Source organism: Rhipicephalus microplus, chromosome 7 (assembly GCF_043290135.1).
Source record: "Rhipicephalus microplus isolate Deutch F79 chromosome 7, USDA_Rmic, whole genome shotgun sequence".
Taxonomy (NCBI): Eukaryota; Metazoa; Arthropoda; class Arachnida; order Ixodida; family Ixodidae; genus Rhipicephalus; species Rhipicephalus microplus.
Window position 1 is genome coordinate 36,280,913 of NC_134706.1, and position 26,132 is coordinate 36,307,044.

The 26,132-nt window shown below is 43.4% G+C and overlaps 2 protein-coding genes across 7 annotated transcripts in view; one reads left to right on the top strand and one right to left on the bottom strand.

Moving 5' to 3' along the window:
• The window catches only part of dare (NADPH:adrenodoxin oxidoreductase, mitochondrial), a 77,372-nt gene that overhangs the window by 30,619 nt on the left and 20,621 nt on the right, over nt 1–26,132 (top strand). The window contains exons 1-6 of one of the 5 annotated variants that reach the window (XM_075869015.1): nt 16,614–17,239; nt 18,348–18,538; nt 22,077–22,169; nt 24,527–24,649; nt 24,783–24,827; nt 24,942–25,112. In XM_075869015.1, the coding sequence (XP_075725130.1) occupies nt 18,365–18,538; nt 22,077–22,169; nt 24,527–24,649; nt 24,783–24,827; nt 24,942–25,112 (606 nt within the window). In that variant the 5' untranslated portion in view covers nt 16,614–17,239; nt 18,348–18,364. Of the gene's footprint in view, nt 1–16,613; nt 17,240–18,347; nt 18,539–22,076; nt 22,170–24,526; nt 24,650–24,782; nt 24,828–24,941; nt 25,113–26,132 lie in introns of those variants that run through there. The other 4 variants (XM_075869014.1, XM_037430601.2, XM_075869016.1 and 1 more) reach the window with 4 other exon arrangements.
• RhoGDI (rho GDP-dissociation inhibitor) lies at nt 126–16,428 on the bottom strand. 2 transcript variants are annotated; one of them, XM_037431370.2, is made up of 5 exons: nt 16,308–16,428; nt 8,918–9,116; nt 6,013–6,096; nt 4,295–4,435; nt 126–3,277 (listed from the first exon to the last, which is right to left on the bottom strand). In XM_037431370.2, the coding sequence occupies exons 2-5, from the start codon at nt 9,099–9,101 to the stop codon at nt 3,078–3,080; spliced, it is 609 nt and encodes a 202-aa protein (XP_037287267.1). In that variant the 5' UTR covers nt 9,102–9,116; nt 16,308–16,428; the 3' UTR covers nt 126–3,077. The 2 variants fall into 2 exon arrangements, with proteins under 2 accessions (XP_037287267.1, XP_075725140.1); XM_075869025.1 differs by lacking the exon at nt 16,308–16,428 and adding an exon at nt 15,817–16,217.

A 26,132-nucleotide genomic window follows, 5' to 3' on the forward strand; every position in this document is an offset into this window, starting at 1 on the left:
CGTAAACGACAAGACTAGGCAGCTCAGCCTCTCATGCAGGCTGAACTAAGACACCTAGTGGCAACTTTCATACACACAAGAAACAAGGCCACTTGTTAAGTCAGAACGTGCACCAAGACACAATATTAATTTGTTGCACACGCTTTATTGCAGTGGATGGCGTCAGTGCTAGCACAATGACAAAAAACAAACAAAAACGCATAGTTCACAGTTTCTGTGCAAAATACCGAGGATCTTCTATCAGAAAAAGCTTCATCAAACTATACAATCGCTACATCATTGTGTCGACAACAGTTCAACAGCTTTAGATGGGTGTAGAAAAAACTTCAGTGCAATCAAAACGCGTTCAAAAGTGCAGGCACGTCGTGTGATGGAAACACCGAAGGCACGTGCGAGAAAAAGAACTTACAAATTTGGGCATGACAACGTTTGATTTGACACTCACGTAACAGGTTTTTTAAAATTTTGTTGCAATGGTGCAAACACGTCGTGTTGCAAAACCTGTAAAGCGGTGCAGCGGCATTGTGCGCAGAGGAAACAAGCGTGCTCTGTGAATCTTAGACTAACGAATCTCAAGTGAGGCGTTGCTGGGAACTGTACACAACCACAAATGGCAAAGAAAAACTGCCGCGAACAATTAGTACCTGCGAGACTTGCAGGACGCACGTACGATCTGCATTGCAAGCAGAAAAATATTAATGCTGGCATTCCATGTTCGAACTATCCACAAGGTGCTGGACAGCCAATACCGATTTGGCAACGTTTGGTGGCAGTTGAAAAAAAAATTGCACATTTTACATATAAGTACTTGGCTTCTTAGATGATCCAAAAATCTAACAAATACGTCGACTGCTAAGCAATGAAAATAGTGCGTACATTCCTTTTAATACACATGTGACACTCCAGAAAGAACCCCTAGAGAGCAGTGTTCTGAGGCTGACTACTTTCAAGGATATCTATCCCCTAAACTTTGCGTAGACGTCGGGGCACCCTTTAAGGGCAAGACGGTCATTACACCGAAGCAGTTACAACTACACAAACGAGACTGCAATGCAGTCAGAAGGCGTGTCAATATTTTCAATGTCACCAAAAGAGATTTGTCAAGAAAACAGCTTTGGCATTGCATAGTGCACTTGCAGCATCTGTCACTAGACTAACAGTCTCCGTACAAAAGTTGAGCGTGGCCACATCAAAGTTCCTTACTAAACACTGTCCTTCTATAATTAAAGGGAGCCGGCCAACATTCCAGGTTTCTTTTTATTTCAACATGCGCGATAAGCCATCAAAATACTCATACAATCTACGGTTCTTGTCAGGCCCCAAAGCTGTTTCTGCATATTGCAAACATTATCCCAGTGAGCGAACCACCGCCCTTCTGATATATGGTGGCATCGGATGACTTTGGGCTGCATGTGGCTCATACATCACACAATTAGCCTAAGTAACATGAAAGAGAGAAGGAATTAGAAAGGGGCAATAAAGCGCACAACGTCCTCGTAAAATAAAAAGTAACTGAGCAAATCAGTACACTCGAAACAAAGAGTCTGCAAATGAAAATGTGGCAGTTATCAACAGGATCACACCGGAACAACGGGAAACAGAGCAATAAAAATCAAAGTAAAAAAGCAGCAATATTATGTACAGCGATAGCGGCAAGAAAAAATGAACAAAAAGACACATTGTTCATTTTTTAGAAAGTTCGACTCTGCGAGAAACCAGGAACGCTCCATGGCCAGTGGCAATGCGCCGCGACCCCGTACCGCTTGCAGTTTTTTGAATAAAGTTTGGTCTATGAGCAATAGAAAAGGCTGCAACTGCTATGCTTTAGTGAGCACGAGGAAACAAATGTGTCGTCAACGAGAAACAAACAAAATTGCAGACGTGATCTGCCAGGTCCAACGTGTCATTACCATGCGGCCTCTCCATTTCGAAAGGTGCGCTTAAGTAGTTTGCTGTGGCCCATGAAACAGACGTGATGTGCAGAAAGCTGTAACAAACGCAATGCGCCATTGTTACAGCGCAAAAACTTGCAACCTCGGAATCAACAAACACCGGAACACTTAGACGTCACTAGCCACAACTCTCCTTCTCACTCACGCCGTGGAAACTTTTGCAGACGCAATACTATATACTGAATGCGGTTTCAGTAACCAATGAAAGGGGAAGAGGGCCAGTGAAAACGCAGCGAGCTCCTAAGCGATTTTTTTGCTACGTCCAGCAAGCAAACGACAAAATCTGGTGCACAAGAACTTTCAGGTCTCTTGTGCAACAGCTTTTGCAGCCCTCTCCGCAACCACCACTAGTTGAAGTACTCTACGATCGACAGCAACAACCCTATGCAGCGGAGCCTAACAATGCGAGAAATTTAGCTTTTTTTCTTAAAGCCCCTCACCTGCACTCTAGGAAGTGGGGTGACAACACTATATTCGCACAACTCGGTCTGTGCGGAAACTGGTGAGCTGAAGTTTCAACGACACACTCGCAACGCTACAGAAAATGTTGCCAACGAAATGCACCAACCACTGTTAGAGTTGACACTCCTCTTGCTATGCTCTTCAACATTCTAGACAGGTCTTTCTATTGAACAAGTTCATGTATTTCCTCGCGTAAAACTAGTACCTCCAATGATATTTTTGAAATTTTTTTTCGTAAATGATCCTCACATATCGATGCAAAGCTACCCTCCTTGCACAGCCGAGTCCACATTTTTGCTATAATTTAGCTTAAATATTATTGAATTCTTGAGCAGATTGTAGGCAATATGGTATTCCTCTAAGTACCCAAGTTGTGCAGGTTTTGGGTAGCCGGGAGGAACCGTGTACGTAACTTATGCAGGTTTTGGGTGGCCGGGTGGAACCGACACCACGGACATTTCTAGATCCTCTAGAGGAGCGGAGGGCAGGCACCGTGGAAGACAAATTTCTTGCACCGTTTTGCCACCCGCTGCCAATCCTTATGCGTACTTTTCACACCGCTAGCGGCACGCTGCCACTGGCCCGTGGAGAAGGGTCGCGTGGGCGAAACCACCAGAGCTGCGGCTTCCGATCCTTTGTCTGAATGCCGAGGTTCCGACGTCTTTAGTCGTCCCAGTCCTTCTTGATCTCGAAGGTCCACTCCCACTTGAGGTGCTCGTGCTTGTCGTCATCGGTGAAGAGCGACTTGACCGTGTAGGAGCCACGCGCGAGCATGCCCGCCGGCATGTCCTCCTGCGGCGTCGTGAAGGACTGGATCTCCTTCTTCGGCGCATACGAGCCCACCATCTGGTTCATCTTCTCCACTGCGGACAATGCAGAAGTCAACAGAATATGCTCAATTTGAAACACAACAATGAAAGCAGACAAAGGAAGCAAAAACAGACATGCAATGACCATGTAATACTTGGTTGACAATTGACGCTCCAATTGACTTGCAACAAAGATATCCAAGATTGCTGCGCACCGAACGAGATTTCGTATGCCGTGGGCAAGTCGCTCACTTTCCAAACATTTCTTCACCGGCAGATGGCAGTAAGGAAAAAAAAATAAAATAGGCATTAAAAAGCCTTGCCGCACACTTTCACATGTAAAAGCTCCCCTGAAGATGTTCTCTGCAGCTCTGACTGCCTACAAGGAATCGAATAACACTGGAAAGCAAGAAACAGTAAATCTAATAAGTGATGATGGCGATAACGTTCTGCCTCATAAAAGTTCACTGGGTCAATGCCACAATGTGCCGCACAATGTCTTTTTAATTTTTTTTTCCTTTTGTTCCCTCCAGAAATAGGCAGGAATCGGACGATGAATTATGTGAATTTCGAATTACTGCAGTGATGCCTTCGTTGATAAGCATAACAAGAAAGTGAAAGAGCTGTGGCGGCCACCGATTAACGCGGCATTACGACTTATTGCTGACAACCTTATCGCAGTCATCTGTGGGCTTGGCTGTGTGTGTGGCACGAATTGCACGGTTGACAATTATGATTTATCTGGAGTACTGACAGTGCAGTCAAAGTGAGTCAATATCTTAAAAGTGCAGTAATAACTGTGCTGCTCATTATCTGCCAACATCCAAGTAAGGACAGGCATTCAACAGCGGAAAAGTATGACTATGTGCGAAGTATTCTGGGTGACTTGGCATCCAAAAGATAGAACCTCCACCTCCCTCCAGCAGTGGAGGTTGTGTTCCAAATTTAGAGTCACTGCTTTGTGCTAGTGTTAAGCGACTGCCCGCAGAAACCGTTGGCCACCCTGATCTGCCATTGGATTCCACAATCATGAATCAACTGCCCAGCGACAGCATCTATCGAGCAGCTCACCTTGTAGTCCGTGCCTGTAAATCTTCTGGACGTACTTGAGCCCCGTGACGATCTCGCGCTGCACAAAGAACTCTATGCGGATCCGGTACTGGATGCCCTCCTTGACGGTGAACGTGCGCTTCTTGATCTGGTCGAAGTCCTCTGCATGCACGCGAAGCGCAAACTCGTTTACCAGTACAAGCCGATAATGCAATGCCAGCCACTAAGATATATACCTGCAAGGATGAGCTTCATTTTTTTTAATGAGACAAGTAAAAAATACATGCTGGAAATCTAAAAGTGCATAAAGAATGCACCAAGGGCAGCACTACCTACAAAACAAAAGTGGCACTACCTTTAAAAAGCAAGAGCAGCAATGATGAGGGACCCCGATTGGAGGTGTTGAGTTAAAGATGAAGTTGAAGTTTATTCCAAATATATACATTTTTTTTTTGCATGGCGAATGAACAATCAGAGGTCCTAAAGTAGGAACTGTCAGGGGGACCTCCCAACAAGAAGTAAAAAGAGGATTAGATTTTTAAGTCTGCAAATAGCGACAAAATAGCAGCAATATATAGAAATATGTAAAAAAAAGTACGACAGTACGAACGACAGTTTGCTCGAAACAAAGAAAAATGAAAGAAAACATTTACTCGTGTAATCCTCGCACTCGCATAATTCTCGCACTCCCCACATCCCCCAACAAAGATATGATTTCTTTTTCCTTGAGTATTTATCGCACCCCCGAAAATTGCCACAATAACGCTGTCTGCTCGTTCCAGCTGTTGATGATGATAGCGCGTGCCATCTGGCGCCATCTCTTAAGCATCAAGCATACTATTATTGCACAGAGATTCAATCCAATCCAGGCCAAGCCAAAGCGGCAAGTGCGCGTTGCAACGTGTTCTGTATGTTGTGTCGGTAATCTTGTCACGTTATAGGGCGATACTAAAGCTACACGGCTGCCTTAAAGTTGAAAGTGATTGACCATGCACTAAACAACGGCAACAGGGCCACCGGTAGGCCCTTTGGAGTCGACGAGTTTTGTGTTTGCTACTGGTGTTGGCAGCTGAAAGCCACCAAGACGCATTGGGCCTGCCGTGTGCCTAAGACTGAGAATTATGGTAAACTTTATTGCTTCAGAAGGAAACTGGACAATTCTGTTAAATAGCCATCAGCCCAATACTGACATCCTACACTTACCTTTTGAGGGCTCCGTTTGAGTGACGAACGCTACCGCAATGCCCACAAACTTTGCGTATGGTATTTAATTCTTGACTATTTGCTTGCACTTTTTGTGTCTCAAATAAATCTTGCCTTGTGTTGAACCTCTGCTTTTATTGTTGAAGCAAATTTTAATTAGTACTTCTCAAAGCTCGCTGTTAGTTGCTGGTGTGAAAATCTTGATTTGCGGCCACTTTGTTTTTTTTTTCGCTCTGTACGTTTTCGTGGAATTTTTCCCTGCCTAATTCTCGCACCCCCCAACTTTGCTCAGTTTTTCACCAAAAAAAGTGCGAGGATTATGCGAGTAAATACGGTACACTGAGCATAATTCAAAATCAGCTGGCACCAAGTTCACAGTGTTACGTATAAAAATTTTGCCACAGAACCTCCACAGAAGCTACAGCGTCTCTGGAGTCCGTGTCATCCCAGATTGCATGACAGTGAAGCACACGGGCATAAAAGAAGCACGCAGACAAGTGCGGTATGCAGCCTTTTGTGGGGCTGCCGCATCTCACCTGTGAGATCGAGCACAATGTCTGGCCGCCCCTCTACGACCAGCACCAACTTCTTCACGAGAACACGGTTAGGGTTGTTCGGTTCTGCAAAGAAAGTAAAGCGGAAAATTCAACTGCAGATAGGCAATATCACTTACCGAAAAACACGTTTAGCAGTGTGCGGCATCGAATGACACATTGTCGTTTGGCTAACCTGACAGGATTAAGCCTGCGCCAAGCCCTTACCCTTGGGTGCACGAACAAATAGACTAAACAACAAACTATACCTGTAAAAAAAAATGCAAACACAGATTTTTTAAAAACATTTTGCATAATGACAAGGCCGTAGACCTAGGCAGCAACTGAATTAAGGGTTCATGCTTAACATGACAAAAGTTCAAGGGTTCTCGAGGACTCTCAAGGCTATGTCTGAATTTTCAAGGACCCCAATGTATGTCAAAAACCCAATTCACATATTTCAGAAAAGGGGATAATTGAAATTTATCGAAAAAATGATAACATCGCTGGAGCAGACATCGAAAACAATGCTGCATTTACAATTTCTTTCTAGAGAACATTCAATCGTAGTGTCTAGGAATGGCACGGATAATCACATTCAGGCTTCCAGAATTTAATTATTCCAGTAATTACTGTTCCTGAATTTTGATACATATGTCCACTGTTTCCTTCTGCTTGATCTTGGCAGTCTTTCTAAGGGTGTTTGATTTGATGCACATCAAGTTGCTGACTGTCTCTGCCTTTTTTGCATACGAGTTTCCTGTAGCTGTTAATTCTTTCGGAGCAGCTCCTAGTTTCTCTTTTGTTAAGATTTCATCCTTATCCTCAATCCAATCTATCTTTCCAATATATCCTTTTCGGTTTCTTATCCTCCTGGTCCTTTCAGAATTTCCAAAAAATGCACGGTGTTGGTTCCTTTTGTGATGGGCATTAGATATGCTACATGCTGCATTTACGACATCACAAATAATGTGCTCTGAAATGTGCTGCAGTCCTCATTAAAAATTTTTAAAACGAGAAGAAAATTCGAGGATTTTCAAGGATACGCAAAAAGTTCAGCACGTTCAAGGCCTTTCAAGAGTTCACATGAACCATGTGAATTGCACCAGCCACTGTAGCAATGCAATGGAGGACTGAGCCAGTGAGAGCCATTGAGCAGCAAAACGGGTCACACCCTTATCAACACACCACCGCATTATTATGCAACCTCAAACAGACAAGCCAAGTGAAATGAACCTTAAAATGGATAGAAGAACTATTACTAATTAACTGCTTTAGAGTGCTATGAGGCTTAAATGTAGCTTTTTTTTTTTCTATGGTTAGAAAGTCTAAGACCTTGCCATAATGCGAAATACCGAGAAAGTTTCAAAATCCTGTAAGATTATTGACACAGCATTGTTTCACCTGTTGTATATCTGCGTTACACATAAATTCAGGGTGGTAAATGAGTTCTGCGAAAGAACGCAGCGTGCAGGAAGTTGGCCAAGAGTTAAGAAAAAAAATGTTCCCCAGTTTGTAGCACAAAGATATGAAGAAAATCAATTATACAGGTTTTTTAGGAAAGAAAAAACTTTAAATACATGGCTTCTTTTTGGAAAAACCAATATGCCTTTTTAGAGTTAACAAGCACAAGTGCTTACTACAACAGTGCAATGAATGCATTTACATATAAGTCAAAAGAAAGATTTTACAAACGTAAGGCACTGCTGGAAAGCAGTTAACTTTGTTTATGACAAAGCACTTGAGATATTTAGATGGTGAGTGGGGTGCCAGCATATGAGCAGTGCAGGTGGCCTAGCACGCGGTGCCTCTCACTGCTAAACCCCTTCTTTTGTTCTCTCGTCATATTTTTACATAAACACATTTTGCATTGACCCTCTCAGGTTTTCTGCCATACTTGTATGGAGGCGGGTTTCCGTCTACAAGGTCTCTGCCGTATGGGCATGTTTTCGATACTCTGTTTAAAATTTTGCACAGTAACTACTGTCCATGCGCAGGGAAAGTGCTGCCGCCTCCTTAAACTTACAAAAAGCATCTTTAATTGGATTTAGCTACCGTCTTGTAGACACACTCAAGACCGATTCTTAGTTTTAGTTAATCACAAAGGCTGCAGCAATGCCAATGAACAGAGCCCTATCGCAACTTCGATTTTGTCGGGCGAATTTGAACAAAATTTTAACTGACATTGCCACCTGAAAGCAAGCATTTTCGTAAGTACACATTTAAAGAATATTTGCAGCAAAATTTCAAAAAACGTATCAATATTGATCTGCAGAATAATTGCTATCTGCATGCTGATGTGTGATGTATGCTGATGTGTATGTATAATGCTTTCGATTTGAATGCCATGTAAAAACACTTGTTGACATGTGTCATATATGTGCTATTGCCATGTAAGGGACCCTGAGCCTTCGTCAAGCTGCTGCGACAGCTTTTTGCCCGGGTGTCCCTCCAGATTGTTTTCTGGTAAATAAAATTGAATTGATAATGAAACACATAGTTCTTGTTTTACGGTTATATGCTTTACAGGATGACGACTACAAGGGGCGTTACAGGAAAAGAACCATTGATTGACATCAATCACGCAATATATTATGAGAATGTTGGTATAACCCGTGCCATCCACTTATCACCGTAGACAGCCACACATATATGCATAGAACTGCTGAACAAGATGCGTGCGCCGGTCAATGGTGATAATTGGATGGTTTGCACTGTACACTCGCAATGACATGCCACTGTTCGGGTTTTCTTTGACGCTGGTAGTACTTCATAAACAAACTAACCGAGAAAAACATACGGTACAAGGACCATTCTGTGCGTGGCGGACCGATGTCAAGGCGTCTGGGTCCACGTGTTTCAGAACCCTACTGTAAAGAATGCCGTAGGAAACTATGTATGGACATACCAACGACGATGGCTTCTGCGGTGGCAGCCCCTAGCAGAGTTTCTTTGTACTTCTGGAGCGAGGGGTCCTCCTTGTCGGCTTCGACGATGTCCTTGAGGCTTTTGGCCGCAGGTGGCTTGTAGTTCGGGTGGTCCTCATCGTCCTCCACGTCGGGCACCGCCGTCTGCACCTTGTCGTCGGCCATGGCCAAACTGTTTGCCTGAACGTGAAGGTGCAGACACGTGCTTTTTACAAAGGTTGCCGTGCCAATCTTTAGGAACACCACACACGCTTACTTCTTTGTGATCACACTTCACCCACAAAAAGCAGCTACCACTGCTCACCACAGGTCACACCGCTATGTTTTGAAGAAGCTTTGTGATTGTTTCAGACCCTTCTGTTATGATTACGTGTATGAAACCAGTTACCGTGTTTATTCTAGAGCAAACACCGACACCAGTGATAACACTAGAAGTTCGATAGGGCGTGTACCAAAGCCAGTGCATAGTACATACAAGCAGATTACAATCTGTGCTTGCCCTTAACACTGCAAAGCAAGTGCTGCTCGTACTTTTGAAACCAATAAAAAAGTTTCATCTTTACAAGCCTGAGCTATGTGTCCTTTGCAGTCACAGCCATGCAACAATATTTGAGAACACACCCTAATGCACCCAAACGTTTGTATGTACAACTATGCGGAGAAGTAAATATGGTTGTATAAGTGTGTCAAGAGTCATTAAGGCCTCATTTGAAAAACTGAATCAGTTCCATCTTCCTCTAGTTTCTGCGATATCTGGGCGCTAACCATCGCAAGTCATAAAAGTCATGTTGCAAGAACTGTGCGCTTGTGCAATGCACACTCACACAACAGAAAACAGCCGGAGTTCAGGATCACCAGTGAAGCTGTAAGACATTTATTGGCAGGTCTATCTATGTTTTTTGAAGGACAAAGAAAATCATTCCCAACTTAAAGCTGAGCAGACTGGCGGAATGAGAAGGCAGCCACAGAAAACATGGATACGAGAACAACGCAAACATGTTACAGTTGAAACCTCTGATAATAACAAAATCAGCAGGGAAAGCAAAAAATGTCGCTCTTACAGGAATTTCGTTGGCGCAAGAATGTGGCAGAAAGGACAGGAAATTGACTAAAAACTGATTTTATAGCCAAAAGCAAATAATCTTACTTCGCTGAACCTTTACGTGAAGCTAATTCGTACCCTTGACTCGTATTGCAAGGATCACTGCCACACTGCCTTGCCATGTCCGGTAACACTGCAATTGTCATGGTTTTGCTTATTGGGCTCATGTCGTTTTCAGGAAATGTAATTATGAAGCTTACTAATGAGATCCGATTGACAATCATGCCAACGAATGTTCAGGGGACATTATTAGAAAAAACTTATGTAATTATGAAGAAATATAAGTGGTAAAAAATATAACATGCCATGGGCAGGGACGCTCACATTAGCTAACGGCAGAGACTAAGTATATGGTGCAACATCATTTGTAGAGACTTTGACAATTCACTGCAAAACCCAGGCTGCATGCCATGCTATAACACTTGGCTCTGGTGTTATCAGAAGCCCCAACTACCAAATAGCAGTGTCGTCGAAACTTGGTCAATAAGTCAATGAACAAAAAAGCACCTGGAGTTTGTTTTATCATATATTGTACCCCAATCGAAATACAGCTGTACTAGACGTAGATTGAATCTAGGTACCGAAGCTTAGCTGCACCTCAACCACCGAGAAACCCTAGAAAACACACTTATGCGTTGACCAATCGGCTTTCACAGCCGGCAGAATGCTGGCCGCCTGAAAAATGTTTATTTTTGACATCGTTTCACAGATGATAGCACTGTATTTTGTGTTTGTATTTTGCTTGGTTTATTATTCGCTAGATGGACATAGTTGTACATGTTTTCAGCTGTTTGTGTTTTTTTTTTCTTTAGCGGCGAAGGGTGCACAATCCCGGCTTTTTCGAATCGTAGCATGGCAGAAGTAACGCAAAAGAAACCTGCCTGTTCCAGCCTCATGAACGTGTCCACAAGATGCCAAATAGGCTCATTTTCCTGCTCACATCCTGGTAAACGAAGTCGAGCAGAATCCATCATGACATTGCTTAGTTTGCAAAGCACAAGGCAAAAAGTCCGGGAGCCGATGGGAGTGTCAAAATGTGAAGTTGCTCTCATAATGCATGTGTGCTTTAAACTTCACACACGAAAATCGTACTGAAGCACCTGATGCAGTCAAGCACTGTTAATTAAATAAAACATTTCGTTATTCCACAACGATTGTTGCAGATTTTAGGTTTAGGTGCACCGACCCATGCCGCCGGCGAGGGAAAAAATTTTCCCGCGCAATACCAGGGGAAAACAGCAGCGGAGAGCACGGAAGCCAACAAGTTCAACACGCAGTACCGATGTCTGTTCATACAATGCTCGGAAGTTTTCTAATGAACAAGTCACCTGACTGATACTGAATATTAATTTCTGAATATGAAAGGTGCTGCAATTGGGCCCTCAATGCCGATTTCAAGTCTGAAGGCCTCAAATAAAGGCTGCCACATGGTAACTAGGCAACAGCACAAAAGGGGGGGCGGGAGAGATAAGAAAGAAAGGAGGGAGAGAAGACAATAAACAACACATGCCACTGTGCAAAGGTAAAAGTGTACAATTTCATCTCCATAAAGAAGTCAGATTAAAAAAAGAAATAAATATGCAGGCATATCTGTCCACCTGCAAAGTTAAGATAGCATATGTAAAAGCAAAAGACGAAAAGTTCCAAAAAATTGGCAAGTGCGTGCAGACAAGCAATTCATAATGGCATTGAGCATATTTGATTGATATGTGGGGTTTAAATTCCCAAAATCACCATATGATTATGAGAGACGCCGTAGCGGAGGGCTGCGGAAATTTAGACCACCTGGGGTTGTTTAACATGCACCCAAATATCTGAGCACTCGGGCCTACAACATTACCGCCTCCATCGGAATCGCAGCTTCCGCAGCCGGGATTCGATTTCGCGACCTGCGGATCAGTAGCTGAGTACCTTAGCCACTAGACCACCGCGGAAGGGGGAATTGAGCATAAAAACTAGACAAAAGACAAGCAAGAGGATAAAACACTGCATTCTTGTCCTCAATGACATTAGCCTAACAAGCAACAACGTTCTGGCAAGCGAATTGTGCACCAGCCTATGAAATTCAAGTCTGTTTTTTCAAAAAGTAGCACATAGCAATAGAAATTATAAAAGAAGGAGACGGTAGCCTGTCATGACAAATTCTCCAGCAAAGTGTGGTTAAGGAAGTGCAGCAAACCGAGCCTTAAAAATATTTTGAGTATACAGTTGAACCCCTGTGTAAGACCTGCACAAGGCAACAATTCTTGCACTCTATATCTGGTGTCCCTTATAAGAAAGGTACCATGCAGGCACTTTCTTATCAACCCCTATTTCAACGTGGGCACACTCATGTCTGTTACACCCTTTGTCTTACATCAATGCCTTACATCACTGTCTCTTATAAAGGGGTTTAACGGTATATGCAGTAGGATTACAAAGCACACACACCTCTTTTCTGTCAGGTTGCAAGAATGTTAGCTCAGCTCCGATTTTTCACTAGGGGCGTGTCACTGGCATTTCAACCTGCTGTGCCAGGAGAAAGCCCGATTGGGCATCTCTATCTCTGCTGTTGCCATCTAGCTCTAAATGAAGAAAGAGATAAGGAAACGCTAAGATAAGGGTTGTCTCACAACAGCGGTGGCATATGGTGACCGAGTGGGAGGCCATGTTACTGCAAAAGCACGTGGAATTTTTCTTCGTTGATACGAAGGGTCAGAAGAATGTAACGCGCTATTCAAGATATCGCATCAAGCCAAATCAACGAAACGGCAGTTAAATCTGTTAAATGAAAGTAGGAGGAATGTCCACATGCCCATTGCACGCAACTGCACAACCAGAGATGGCCTATAAAGCACAGTAGCACAGACCAAAAAAGTATCAATATTCCAAACAAGTTGCATGCACTTAATGGGAGGCACTTCTGACTAGACCTTTGCTGAAAGTTTGAATGGGTAAAAAGCACTTTAGTGGAAACTATGTTACGACAAGACACAATCACATCCAATTTTTTTTTTTTCGAAACTTGGTCAATCTTGTAAAAAGTGAGAGTGTGCAATACCTAGAAATGCTTTGTTAAGCTCCAAAGGTATATTATTCTGACCCCAGTTGTACATAAATGTACCCAGATTGGCAAAATTAACAATTTCAATTTCCATAAGTCTGCAAGGTATAAGCAAAATGTACACAGATCCCGAACCTAAGTGACAACACATGCAAATGCAACCCCTGGGCTGCAGTATAGTACGACGGAACTTTTTTAACAACCATCCATGCTGCCACATTGCATTTCAGCTTTTGTAAGCATAAGAAACTGCATAATGTAAATTTTCACTGCATCCCACACTTGTGCAACATTACAAAAATCGTTATGTACAATGCCCATCGAATGTACTGCCTTCTTACCAGCTCAATTTTTTTACCAACACCTGTACAATTGGGGAAAAAAAGAGAGCTAGCCAAAGCTCTTGCGTACGTCATATAAAAAAAAAAAAAAAACAGCAGCTAGGCTTGGCACCTTGGAAGTCTCTTGGATGAAGCATTTATGAAGCCACAGCATCTAGAATTCTCGCAATCCTATTCTTTACATTAACCTTTCAGATAAATTTCAGACATCATTGTGCTAAATACCTCATACTGTTCTTTATCAGCTGAAATATTAAGTTCTTTTTTTTTTTTTTTCAGTGAAAGGTAAATGAACAAAGCGAACATATGGTGTTTACGTTGCAGCTGAGCAACCACACAAGCAAAGCATCTGCTTCTTCAGTGCGCGACGATGTCTTCTTTATATTCTTTTGTTCTACATAGCATTTCTATCACTTTTACAACGTGAGCACTGTCACGAAGCCGACGGTGGAGTAGGCGGCTGTCAGACTTGTGAATATGCCACTCTTCATTGTGCGAGCCCAGGGAGATGAAAACACGAAATACAAGCAATGCTGGCTGTACACTCGCACTGGGGTGTTGGCTGTGAAAGGAACTGATCAGAGGTGAAACGAGTTGGCTCTCATACATGCAGGATAGATGGCTCCAGCCTTATATTTGCACTCGCAGTTCCCGAACAAACTTGCCTACTCAAAACACGCACACAATCTTATCACCAAACACATGAGAAGATGCTGAAAGCTTTGACAATTCTAGGGATACCACAATAAGCCCTTCACATGAAAGCCCAGAAGTGAGTGTAGCAATGTTACCACCTCACCCATTTTTTCCCCTTTATTTTTCTGATTTAGCCTTTTCTCTTTGAACTCTCACTCTTGGTGCTGTATTAGGTTCATTTCATAAGTTCTGCCTGCCTGCATTGTACAATTCCTTTCACTACATAGAACACAATCGTTAACACTCATACTACTGGGTACCGAGTTTTATGCATGATTTTAAAAAAATACGAAACAAGAGAGCACCAGATGTGCTGCCACATTACAAATTGTAAGGTACGCCTGGTGACAAATCATTACTAAGTTTCCTCTGTCTAAGCTTTCAAAGGACTAAATCTAGACATATTTCAGCCAATCAGGCACCGTTTTTTTTTTTTTTCTGGTGCAATCTCCTTCAGAGGCGTGCCGCTTGAGCAATAAATTCCTTCCCAAACTTCTGGAGCCACTCCAACGTGTTGAGCAAGGAGGGGGGCCCACGAATGCGAAAGCATATCTGTTACTCCACACACACCAAGAGAGAGAACCCAAATCTGCCCACAAAAACAAATAACGAGGCATACCTGCCCATGAAGCCTGCAGCAACGCAATACAAAATACACTTTGCCGCGCATGTTTGCTTACCGAAGTGTGAAAAGTGTGTATTATGTTTTTCTTGTTCCAATTCTTGAACCTCGGAACTCGGCGGCGCCTCTACCTTGCTACCGCGACCGATGATTGCACGCAAATGGAAGTTTCAAATTTCGCCGCTGATGTTCGCCCACAAAAGAGAAACGGAAACCGAGTGCGTACCGTTGCGAAGCGTACGCGAAAAGCCCGTCACTCTTTTGTTGATTTGTTATAGCCGAACTGCGCTGTTAACGGTACTTCTTTAAACAGAGAGTTCGGTTGTATGACGGGCTAACCGGGGAACCGCCAACAAAACGCCGACGCCTTGTGACAAACGGACCTTTGAAAAAAAAAAAAAAAGGAAATTGCGCCCATCGTGGTAGCGAAAGAGCTCTACTTGACGCGGTCGCAACAGTGTAAAGAAGAGAGACGAGAAAACAAAAAAAAAAAAAAACGGGACACGTCAGACGGGCGTGACAAACGATCACCGACAAGCTTTTCAAAAAAGCAACAGAAAACCTCGCTCAAAGGAACTCTTGGTAGAGATCGACAGGGCTCCGAGACTCGAAGGAAGTTAGCCGACCTTGCAGGATACAAACACCTATTGTGGAGTTCAAAAAAAAAAAAAAAAAAAAAAGGAGCGGGTTTCTCATCGGAGTGAATTTCGACCACCTGGGAGCCTTCTAAACGTGCACCTAAATCAAAAGCGCAGGACACGGGAGTGTTAGCATTTCGACCCCGAATGAAAACGTAGCCGGCGCGGTTCTCGAATCGAACCTGCATTTTCGAGCTTGACGACACCTTTTCTTTCTTTTTGGAAACGCTAATTCACTAGCAGGGCGAATGTAAAAGCTGCAGCGCTGTTAGCCTCGAAAGAACAGTTTGCGGAACCACTTGTTGCGCAATAGGCGCACTACAACAAAGCGACGGGTTTTCCAACGAGGGGGGCGGTCGATTTGTGTGGTTACTTGGAAAGCATGGCATCGCAGCGAAACACCGGAAGCTTTTTTTAGAGTGACAATAAATCACGTACCAGATTTCTCGCACGTCCCGTTACGAGATCTTTCGACGGTTCGAGCGAGGCAACGAAAAAAAAAAGATGATCGGAGGTTGGGTGTTTCCTCGGATAACTCGTGACAACACGCCCTCACGAAGAGGTCTGGGCAAACTTTTCTTGGTCCCGCTTCACTTTTTCTATCTTCTTTTAAAAAACCGCGATCAGGCCGAGTTCCGCGAGAGATCGGAGCTCTAGCAGACTAAATAAGCAACTCGGAAATACGTTCACTGCGCTTTCCTTCGTGGAATTTCGTAGCTTGCTAGCAAATTCGTGTGAAAAATGAACGGAACGCCGGCTTTTTGAGTTCCGTTCTAACGGGCGGAAGCGGCCATGCTTTAGACACCAGGGACTTTCTCACGAAAAAAGAAAAACTACTTTCGCACTTCGAGTTCTCAGCTTTCAAACACTGAACGATGTCGTCAATTAGGTGCACTTTCCCTTGACCGTAAATGCAAGAAAAAGCTTACTTTTCAATGCGTCGTGTACGGGTCGAAGGTAGGCGAAAAGCGTGCTTTCATAAACACCACCCGCGGAGTTTATAAAAATCCAAGATGGCTGCGTTTTTCTATCGACTTCCGGCGCGTAGCGTAGAAACACTTCCGTGATAACAAAGTGTGCCACTGATATACGACTTTTTGTAAATTACTGTCACAAATATTCTTCTATATCTCAAATAATAACGTGTGTATTTTATTAAAAACGTATTTAAATGCGTAAAAGTTTGTATAAGTTATGATTTTTATTAAAAAGTTTTCGCGGAACAGCGGAGTGATACACCCGGCTTTGCAAGAGGTTCCTCGGCTTCTCGATTATCTTGCGATGCAGCGGTTGGTGGGCGCGCGTAAACAGTTGTAATAAACGCGCGTTAGCGTGTGTCTTGTGTTCGGTATGTTGTCGTTCTATCGGCGGAGGCGTGCCGAATCGCAAGTTAGAAATCGCGTGCGCGGTTTGGCGTAAATTTATGCCAATGACTACATGCACGGTTCGCCCGCGAAGCTGTGATGAGTACAGTTTAGTTTCGCGCGCAGCAAGTGATCTCACCTGGCTGCGCAATAAACACCCGATGTCAGCGGCTCACGGACTATTGAAACACCCCAGAAGGCCCCCCTGCGCGTGCGCCGGTAACTCGAGTAGGCCGTCCTAACAAGGTAACCTTGCATTCGTGACGACCGATGCGGCATTGCTGCATTCCGCCGCACGATTGCATAAAACAAGCGTGCGTAATTCTCTCGGACCGAGGGCTCACTTTCACTCTGATCGCGTGTGTATTTCCTCACGAAAACCCGCCGTCTTATCAGTGAGTTTTATATATATGTAGATTTGTGATATTTATTGTCACGTACTTCAATTAAACGACGCATCTCCCCGTGAGCAGGTTCTAAAAGTGAAAACTCTGTTGGTACGTTTCCACTACCCGATTTCGTCGTAGCTTGTTAATGCACACAATTAATCCATCTGAGAGAATAGGAAAACCCATTATTACTTGGTTATCTTAACTGCAGTACCGCACTCCAGTTACATTGAACTAAAAAAAAAAAAAGAACCCGCCATAGGTGCATCGGCGGCTACGGCGTTTCCCTGGCGAGCGCGATGTCGTGGATTCGATTCTCCGGCGCGCGGTGCCCGCACTTCAATAGGGACGAAACACTTAATCGAAATTTAGACGCCCTCTACGAAGAACTCCATCCCCCAACTGTGTGTCTCGTTATCATACGGTGGTTTTCACACGAGAGAATCCACAATTCAGTTATCTCGAACGAAAAGACTTAAAAAAAAAAAAACACGGAATGTGCCAACATACAAATGCATGCCTCTCAATCACATAGGTGTTTTGGTGCCAGAACTTAATTATCTATAACGGCAAGTCTTACGTGAGTGAAAACTAAAAGGCCGACCAAACCACCGAATGTCATATAATAGCTTCATGTTCACTGCTTCACGTCAGGCCTCTCACAATTGACCTGGGGCAGCATCTTGTATCGTCTGTTACGCTGTTAAAGGGAACACCCTATTATTCGCATTTCATATTACTAGCCGCTTCACTGCATTTTCAAGTGTAAAGTCTGGACGTATGCTGCGTGTGTCTGTCGAAAAAGTTTAGAACTGTCAATCAACAGTAGTCTTGAGCAAATATGTGTCACTGCGCTTTTGCAAGAGAGCGAAATCCAGACATGCCCTGTACGAAAGTGTTCTCTTTAACAGTGGACCCGTCTGCACATTCCTGTTAAAATGTCAAATGCATCCCAACACTGTTGTATGCATACCCTCTGCACACAGCTGTTTCTTTAGCAGGCGCTTGTCAGGGCTCCACCGACAGCTGTCGTGTGTTAATCTCGGCTAAGGACCTCGACTTTTATCACTTGGCCTCGGCAGGAGTATAGTGTTTGCAGTGCTCGCCGTTGTTCATGCTTGTATCACTTCATATGTGTTGTCCTTACTCTCCGCTATTTATTTCTACGCTCGTGCCGACGTAAAGATAGTTTTCCTACCTGTTCTCGCCGTGTCAGGGGCTTACACTACATTCATGACGGCAGCCATGGTCGTTTTCAACGCTGCTGTTGCGAGGTGCCACCTGCTTCGAAGCTCGCGTTTTTCCTGGTGTCATGTGCGACGGTGGAAGCACTCCAACGCGCCCCTCAAGGTTTCAATCGTCGGTGCCGGTCCGGCTGGCTTCTACACGGCACAGCAGGTTCTCAAAGTAGGTGCGTCCTAAGTCACACTCTCCACTATGCTGCCCTATTCGAGCATTCCTCAGTTGCTTACAGCTCGACTTTTCTTGCCCTAAGAAATACATTTGTGTTGTTGATATAGATACTTGCACATCAGGCCAAACATCCTCGATTACCGTCAATGCATTTTGCTACCCTTGGTGGTGTATGTGGACCCATTAAGAAGAGCTAAATTGGCATATGGCCTGAAATAAAACATTCACATAATCTAAAATGAATGTCTGAGCAAGGCGGTGTGACATAATATAACTTAAAATAAGGTCAGAAACAGAAAACCAGTAAAAAAAGGAGATGGACAGATGTGCCCTTTAAAATGCTAGCATATAAATTCACGTCTTGCTCTCAACTTTGACTTGGCAGGGCAAGCATTTTGTATCTAGTGGAGGTCTTTGAAAAGGATTTATATTGCTGACTGTAGGTATTTCTTCATTTTACGCACCCAAACAGATGCAGGTGTCGAAATTTCTGTGGAAGTGTTCACACTTCTTTATATTCGAGTGCGAAGCGGGAATTCGTTAGAAGTGGCCATGTGCTAACGTCTTTTAGGGGGATGGCCACATGTAACACAGTCAGTATTTTTCTTGCCTGCGTTTATAATTGGATGTATGAGGGCTTGCTTGTATATCCAGTGCTCATATATCGGATATACTAGTGAAAGCTCAGTTCATCAGGAAAGTTCCGTAGTAAAGAAGAAACTAAAGGGTTTCAATGCACACAGAACAGTGTGCCATGAGCATTTGGGGCTTATAGATGTAGCATTGTTGTAGAATTTTTCGCCCACATTCTAGCCTCACCGTTTGCGAATTTTCTGTTTATTTTATCTTGCAGTTTGTTTTATCTTTCACGGTGCGCCTTTGAGCTATCCCTGATGTGTGCACGTAAAATTTTGGTTGCGAGTCACTGCTTCTTTGTTGACTACTTATTGTATCTTTAAGTTCCGTGCGCACTGAGATCTAATGAATTGCTCACAGCTCGCCCACTTTTCACAACTTTCACGTGGAACCTGTGCACATTTCGAAATCCTCATTTTAACTTGCCAACTGTCTAAGGCTTCGTTATTGCTGAAAAGGTGAATAACTGCCAGACTATCGGTTTGTTGAATTTTGAAGTGAAGCCTGTACACGTGTAAGTCAGGCGAATGTCACCAGCTTTCAAGCATTTTCTGGTGCCGGGCCACCGTGACCTAGGAAGTGCTTTGAAAGCTTGATATGTTGACTGCTTGCTTCATTTCAAACTTGGGGAAATGGTTCTGTTTTGAGAAGCAGAAAACTAAAGGAGCTGTAAAAACTCAAGGTTTTGTAGTCTGCTGACGCTAGAACTCTAGGACATCATCAACACATGTACCTCATTCTCTCTTCTCTATTTTTTTTTGCTTTGGATCTTGCTTTTTCGAACTTCTTTTGGAGTTCAGAGGTACATGTGGTTGTAGAGGCTGATAATTTATTCTTTAGGAATGAAAACCTTGCTTTAATTTTACTGGCTGAATAAAGTAAGTTAAAGGGAAGATTTGCGCTATCAAAATTTTTGACAAGTACAGGCATTTTGTCAATTATGACATAACCGATTCCTTCATCTGTTTCTTTTTTAGTTAGGGTTGTTTTGACACAGGAGAATTGATTCAGGTTTACTAGAATGAGTCCGTTCATATATAGTGCAGTGCAGTCTCCAATTTTCAATGAGTGCATGCTATTAAACCCAGGTCATGGCAAGTGGGTGTAGGAATTTGTAGGATTAATGTATATAATTTGCCCTTTGGAGGAAGCAAGACACGGTAACTTCAGTACAGTAGAACTACCTGTTATAAATATATACACTCAGACCTCGATATAATGAACTTGAACTTTATTTCGCATCTATACGTGGTACAGATAACAGTCACTTAATGGCTCAATGAGGTCTGTGTCTTTTTTTTTTTTTTTTTGGCAACAAACAGTGGACGGGAAAAATCAAAAGTACAGTGCATAAACAGGTAAATGTACAGAAAAAAAACTATGTGCATAAAACACATGGCTGAACATAAATCAATTCAAAGAAACATGTTGCAGCAGCTTTCAGGAAAAAAATAAAAAAAACAACATTAAAATGGCGATAATTGGAAAAAACAGTTGTATTTGAAACATCGAACTGATCCATATACAAAGTTCGAACCGCGTCGATACACACTTTAAACATAATGATAAGTATATTAGCGAAATATTGGTGCTAACGAAGCAACTGAAGAATAGTCTTGCAATAGGTAGTGTTATGAAAATACCTTTATAACAAATTTTTTTATATAACAAACTTATTTTTTTACATTAGATAGTGTTGGCAATATACCTTTATAATGAATTTTCTGATAAAACAAACTTATTTTCTTTTGCAATAGATATAGTGTTGGGAATACCTTGTGGGGGTGCTGACACCCCCCCTGTAAAGTTGTCTGCGCCGCGGGGCGCACGTGTCTCGTCCCAAGGCTTTATTTCTGTGGTGACCACCGCCGTGCGATAGATGGCGTTGTGTTCGCTCTGAGTACCACTGTTGGTAGAGTGGTAGCGCCGGCGGTGGCCCCTGGCGGAAGGCAGGCCTTGGTGGTGGGCGAGAGTTGAGCGAGCCTCTTCTGCGCGTGGCGGCTGCCGCGAACGGTTGTCTGTAGCGTGGGTCCCCGGTGCACGGCAACGCGGGCTTCGCGCCGGGGTCCCACGTGGAAAGTCAGGCGTTGGCGACGCCGCCTTGGGTATGTGTTAGTGTGTTGGGTGTGTTAGTGTGTGTTTATCATGTTATCGTGTGTTTAGTGTGTCACTGCGTTATGTTGTTTGTATGGTAGCGTGTTAATTGAAATTGGTGTATCATTCGGCGGACGATATCGTCGTCTAAATTAGTTAATAAATGTATGTATGTTGTGTGCTTTGTACCGACCGCGTCAACTGGGTCCGTTCACTCCAAGAGCATGGCGTTACACTGTCGCTCGTTCGCTTCGCCGAGACCCCACAACCTTTATAGCCAATTTTGGTATATAACAAACTTAGTTTCATGTAAGATGCAAGTTCATTATAATGAGGTTTGAGTGAATATATATATATATATATATATATATATATATATATATATATATATATATATATACATACATATTTTTTTTCCCATATTTCGTGGCTTGCCGACTCGTATAAGAACCCCTGTGTATGGTCGTCCAGGAGCATCAGAAACTTGCTTAACTTGAATAATCTCCAATACTTTTTTAGACAGCGTAGACAGACGTATACTAGTTCATCAACTGCAGTTTCTGTAGCCCGCAAGAATTGGCTACGCAAAATCACGTATTGTGGGGCCGTAATGACTTTCCTTCCCTCATAATGCTCCTGCCAGCTCGCTCACGCTCAGCGTGGGAGGAGCTCATTATAACTCCCGTTAAGGAGTAGCAGCTCGCTATTGTTGCCTGGGCCGAAAGAGTCCCTGCCCGCGTGTAGCCACATCGAAAACCACGCCTTCTCTGTCAATAAAGTTGGTTCCTCCTTCCCAAAACAGCATCCGAATGCCATCGTCGACATCTACGAGGGTTTGCCGGTGCCGTTCGGTTTGGTTCGCTTCGGTGTCGCCCCAGACCACCCTGAGGTGAAGGTAAGTGTTGCAGTTAATAAGTAATAATAATAACAAAAAAACCTTGATCTTTGTTCTTCTCACTTTGAATGTGGTATTTCTTGCGCCATCTAGACTCTTTTTGCATCTGTGGGGATGTTGAAAAAGCAGAATGCAGACTGCATCATGGTCGAGGAGTAAAAATATCTTCAGCAAGACTCAGCTTCCGGGCGACTTACTATGAAATACACTCAAATCCCGGCATAAGGAATTCAGATATAACGAACTATATGCTATATTTTGTAATAGATACAGTGTTACAAATAATCATTTATAACAAATTTTCGGTCATAATGAAGTATTTTTGTGGCAGATGTAACTTTTTTGTAAGGAGGTTTGAGTGTAGACAAAGCATAGACAACACTAATCGGTAAGCAGAATCCAGTTGTGTGGGAGTTTGTGCCAGTAATGCTCACACAAACACTTACGTAATGATGCTTCACTGTGAGCTTCATTAGAAAGTGAGGATGTGACATTAACCCTTTGCTGTCCGAAACCTTTACCCTCCGTCCATACGTTCCAGTTGGGAACTAAAGAAATCAGGTATTGAAAGCTTACTCATTTAGAGATGGCACTTGATGCAGTGAGAAAGCAAGTACATGAATCAACTACCAACCAACTTGTGAATCAGCACTTTACCATGGGCCACTGCAGTCTCGTTACACTGTTGAGAGCTCCCTGCAAATGCACCGCAAAGTGTTAATAATGCTACTGACGATTACTTTTATGCCATGCAAAAACAGTGAGCTACATGAGAAATGGTTTCGCACTCTCTCCCCGAAAGTTACGTAAACTGCTGCTGGATTTTCATGTTTAAATGGTGCAAAACTTCACAGTGACCTAGACTAAATAGAAAGCACTTTTGTTATTGGTGACTTAAATTAGAGCATGTTGTTAAGGAACATGATAGAGAGACGTGCTATTGAATCGGAAGGGAGTGCCTTGTATTTATTTTTTTTTTTGTCATTTTCCCAGGTTTATGCATTTTTTGACATGGGAAATCCTATAGCTCTCAAACTGAAGCAGGTTATAGGACAGAGCGCCCACTTACAACCGAGTTTATTGTGCAGGTGGCGGGAATATTTGTACAATTGGATGTAGACGCTTGAGAGAGAACGGAAATGAAAACACTGAAAAAACTGCTTATAGAAAAGAAGTTTTCCTTGTCAGGGATGAAAAGATCCGTAAACAGGGACAGGCATTGTATGCTCAATCTGGTATTTCAACAAGTGGGTCAGTGCTGTAACTGATTTCCTTAGCAATCATGTGTGTCTATGCTTCTTACCCTCATCTCAAATCCAAACAAAGGTGGGCAACTGGGGAAGCGTGGCTGTGGGATGGGGGGAGAGCCCACCATGATGAATTCCCGAGTCAAAGGGAAGAGGTATTCCTAGAATGAAAAAGAGAAAAAAGGGGGGAAAGTAACATTTCGCTGAATCGCGGTTGTTTGAGAAAGCACCACTTAACAATGGTAACTTGGAAATTGCCAGTACGGGGGCTTAACTCTCATTGGTTTTCCTTGTTTGTGTAACGGATCGGATGGATTCAGGAATCCCCTTAGAAATGTTCATACCTCCTGGGTGGAGCATATTAAACTTAAGGATAAGGCATGAGCCTGTATGCTTTGTGTCTCTTGGGGACCGGAAGTTGGATTGGAGAAAGTGAAGTTTGAGACCGTCGAAGTTATGACCTGCTGGGCTGCTGCTTTTGGTGATTTCTTTGCTGGGTACACGCGGGTCTCCTTTAATCTAACACTAACTGGCTCTGCCGTTTCCCTAATGTACCTCTTGTGACAAGCACACAACCCCTGTTTATGGATTTTTTCAACGCATGCTTCCATCTTTCGCTCCCTGCTGTTTATTGCCAAGGGTGTACCACTAGCCGTCCCAAGCATCTGTTTTCTGTGCTCTTTCTAGACCCCCTCCCTTGTTGGTCTAGTGGCTAAGGTACTCGGCTGCTGACCCGCAGGTCGTGGGAGCGAATCCTGGCTGTGGCGGCTGCATTTTCGATGGAGACGAACATGCTGTAGGCCCGTGTGCTCAGATTTGGGTGCACGTTAAATAATCCCAGGTGTTCGAAATTTCCGGAGCCTTCCACTACAGCGTCTCTTATAATCATATGGTAGTTTTGGGACGTTAAACTCTTCTTATCAATCGATCTGTTTTTAGACGGATGGTCGAAAGAAAATTAGATGACTGCAACAAGTGCATCATGCTTTTGATCTCTTGACATTTATTTCTGGCTGGATTTTGATGAGGGTTTGCCTTGTGAGATGCTCATGCTCTCACATACGAACAAGCAGCCTTCCTCATCTTTCCCACACCGACTTGCACTTTCAGAATGTGGTCCACACCTTCACGAATATTGCCAAGAACCCCCGGTGCAACGTGTACGGCAATGTCAGGCTTGGCACAGATGTCACGGTGGCAGACTTGAGGAAGGCCTACCACGCTGTTGTCCTGGTCAGTAAGTTTTGTGTCCACTCAAACTTGCATTACGAAACACGGGACCGCAGAAGTTTTTCGAATTAAGTAGGATTTTGAAATAACAGAGTTCGAATCGATAAGGTTTAACTGTATTATTTTGCTTTTTCAGACGTATGGTGCCGATCAAGAAAGAAGCCTCGGTGTTCCGGGCGAGGTAGGGCATGTGTTTTGCTGTCACTTGCTCTGTTCCGATTCTGCTCAGCTTTCCAATACAACAGTCTCTTTAGCAATCCACGTGACACGCTCTCTCTCTAATGCTGACGTGCAGGACCTTCCGAACGTGTTCAGTGCCCGCAAGTTTGTCGGCTGGTACAATGGCCACCCCGCTGACGTGGACGTCCGGCCGGATTTCTCTGGACAGACGGCCGTTGTCATTGGCCATGGTAACGTGGCCTTGGATGTTGCCCGCATTCTGCTCTCACCTCCAGAGTCGCTTCAGGTGAGTCTTGGTCTGTGCTCGTGCTGAAGGGCAATCACGCATTGACAAGTGCGATGTTGTCTGCTGTTTGTTAACACCTTCTTACTAACAAACAATATCACAGAAGAAAGAGATGCTGTTTACAAAATATTACTTTACCTTGTTCTAAAAGTGCCAAAAAAAAGAACACTGCATACAAAATTTAATTTTTGAAGGAAAGAATAAAAGTCCAGAAATAAGGACTATGGTCAGGAGGTGGAAACTCCCCCTACCTTCCTTGAGGGCCACAGTGACATGCTGATACGCTGTGGCAGTGCCGCTTTCACCACTGAGCGCTGCTCGAGGTTCAACTAGAAATAATTAAGAAACCGAAAAATCATTTCATGGTGTCACAAGCGCGGTCAGCAAATGGAGTGAACGGTGGGAAGCAGAAAGGATGAGGGTTGCCTCTGAAGTCCTCCACCACTTCGCATGCAAAACTGCTACAGGCTACACTCAAACCTCATAATAACTAACTCACATCTGCCACTGAGGCACTTCAGTATATTCGAAAATTTCTTATGAACAATTATTCGTTGCACTATCTATGACAAAGCTATTCTTTACTTAGTTGTAACTAATAATTCGTTATATCCAAATTTGTTATGTTGAGGTTTCAGTGGGCAAATAATGCAAACAAACTGATAGGGAGTTGTTGGAAGCATTCTATATCAGAAAGAAAGAGTCTGGTTGTGTCAATGGCACACCTGTAACTTTGTATTTCACAGAAATTTGCTTTCTGGAGGACATGCTATCTTGACCGTGTTGCGCCGCATCATATGCTGGCTGTTCACGAATGACCAGAAAGTATAATATTTTTCTGTATCTTTCTCAGAGTCTATGTTTAAACACTTTATTTGTTTACTTATGCTTTTTAAAGTCTTCCTAATTTTTTTTACTTCTCTCTCTATTGTACTCTTTCTCTTCTCCTTTCCTCCATCTCCCCTCCTCCCAAAAGAGTAAGCAGACATTGTGTCCCTTCATGTGGCAGTTGCCAACTGA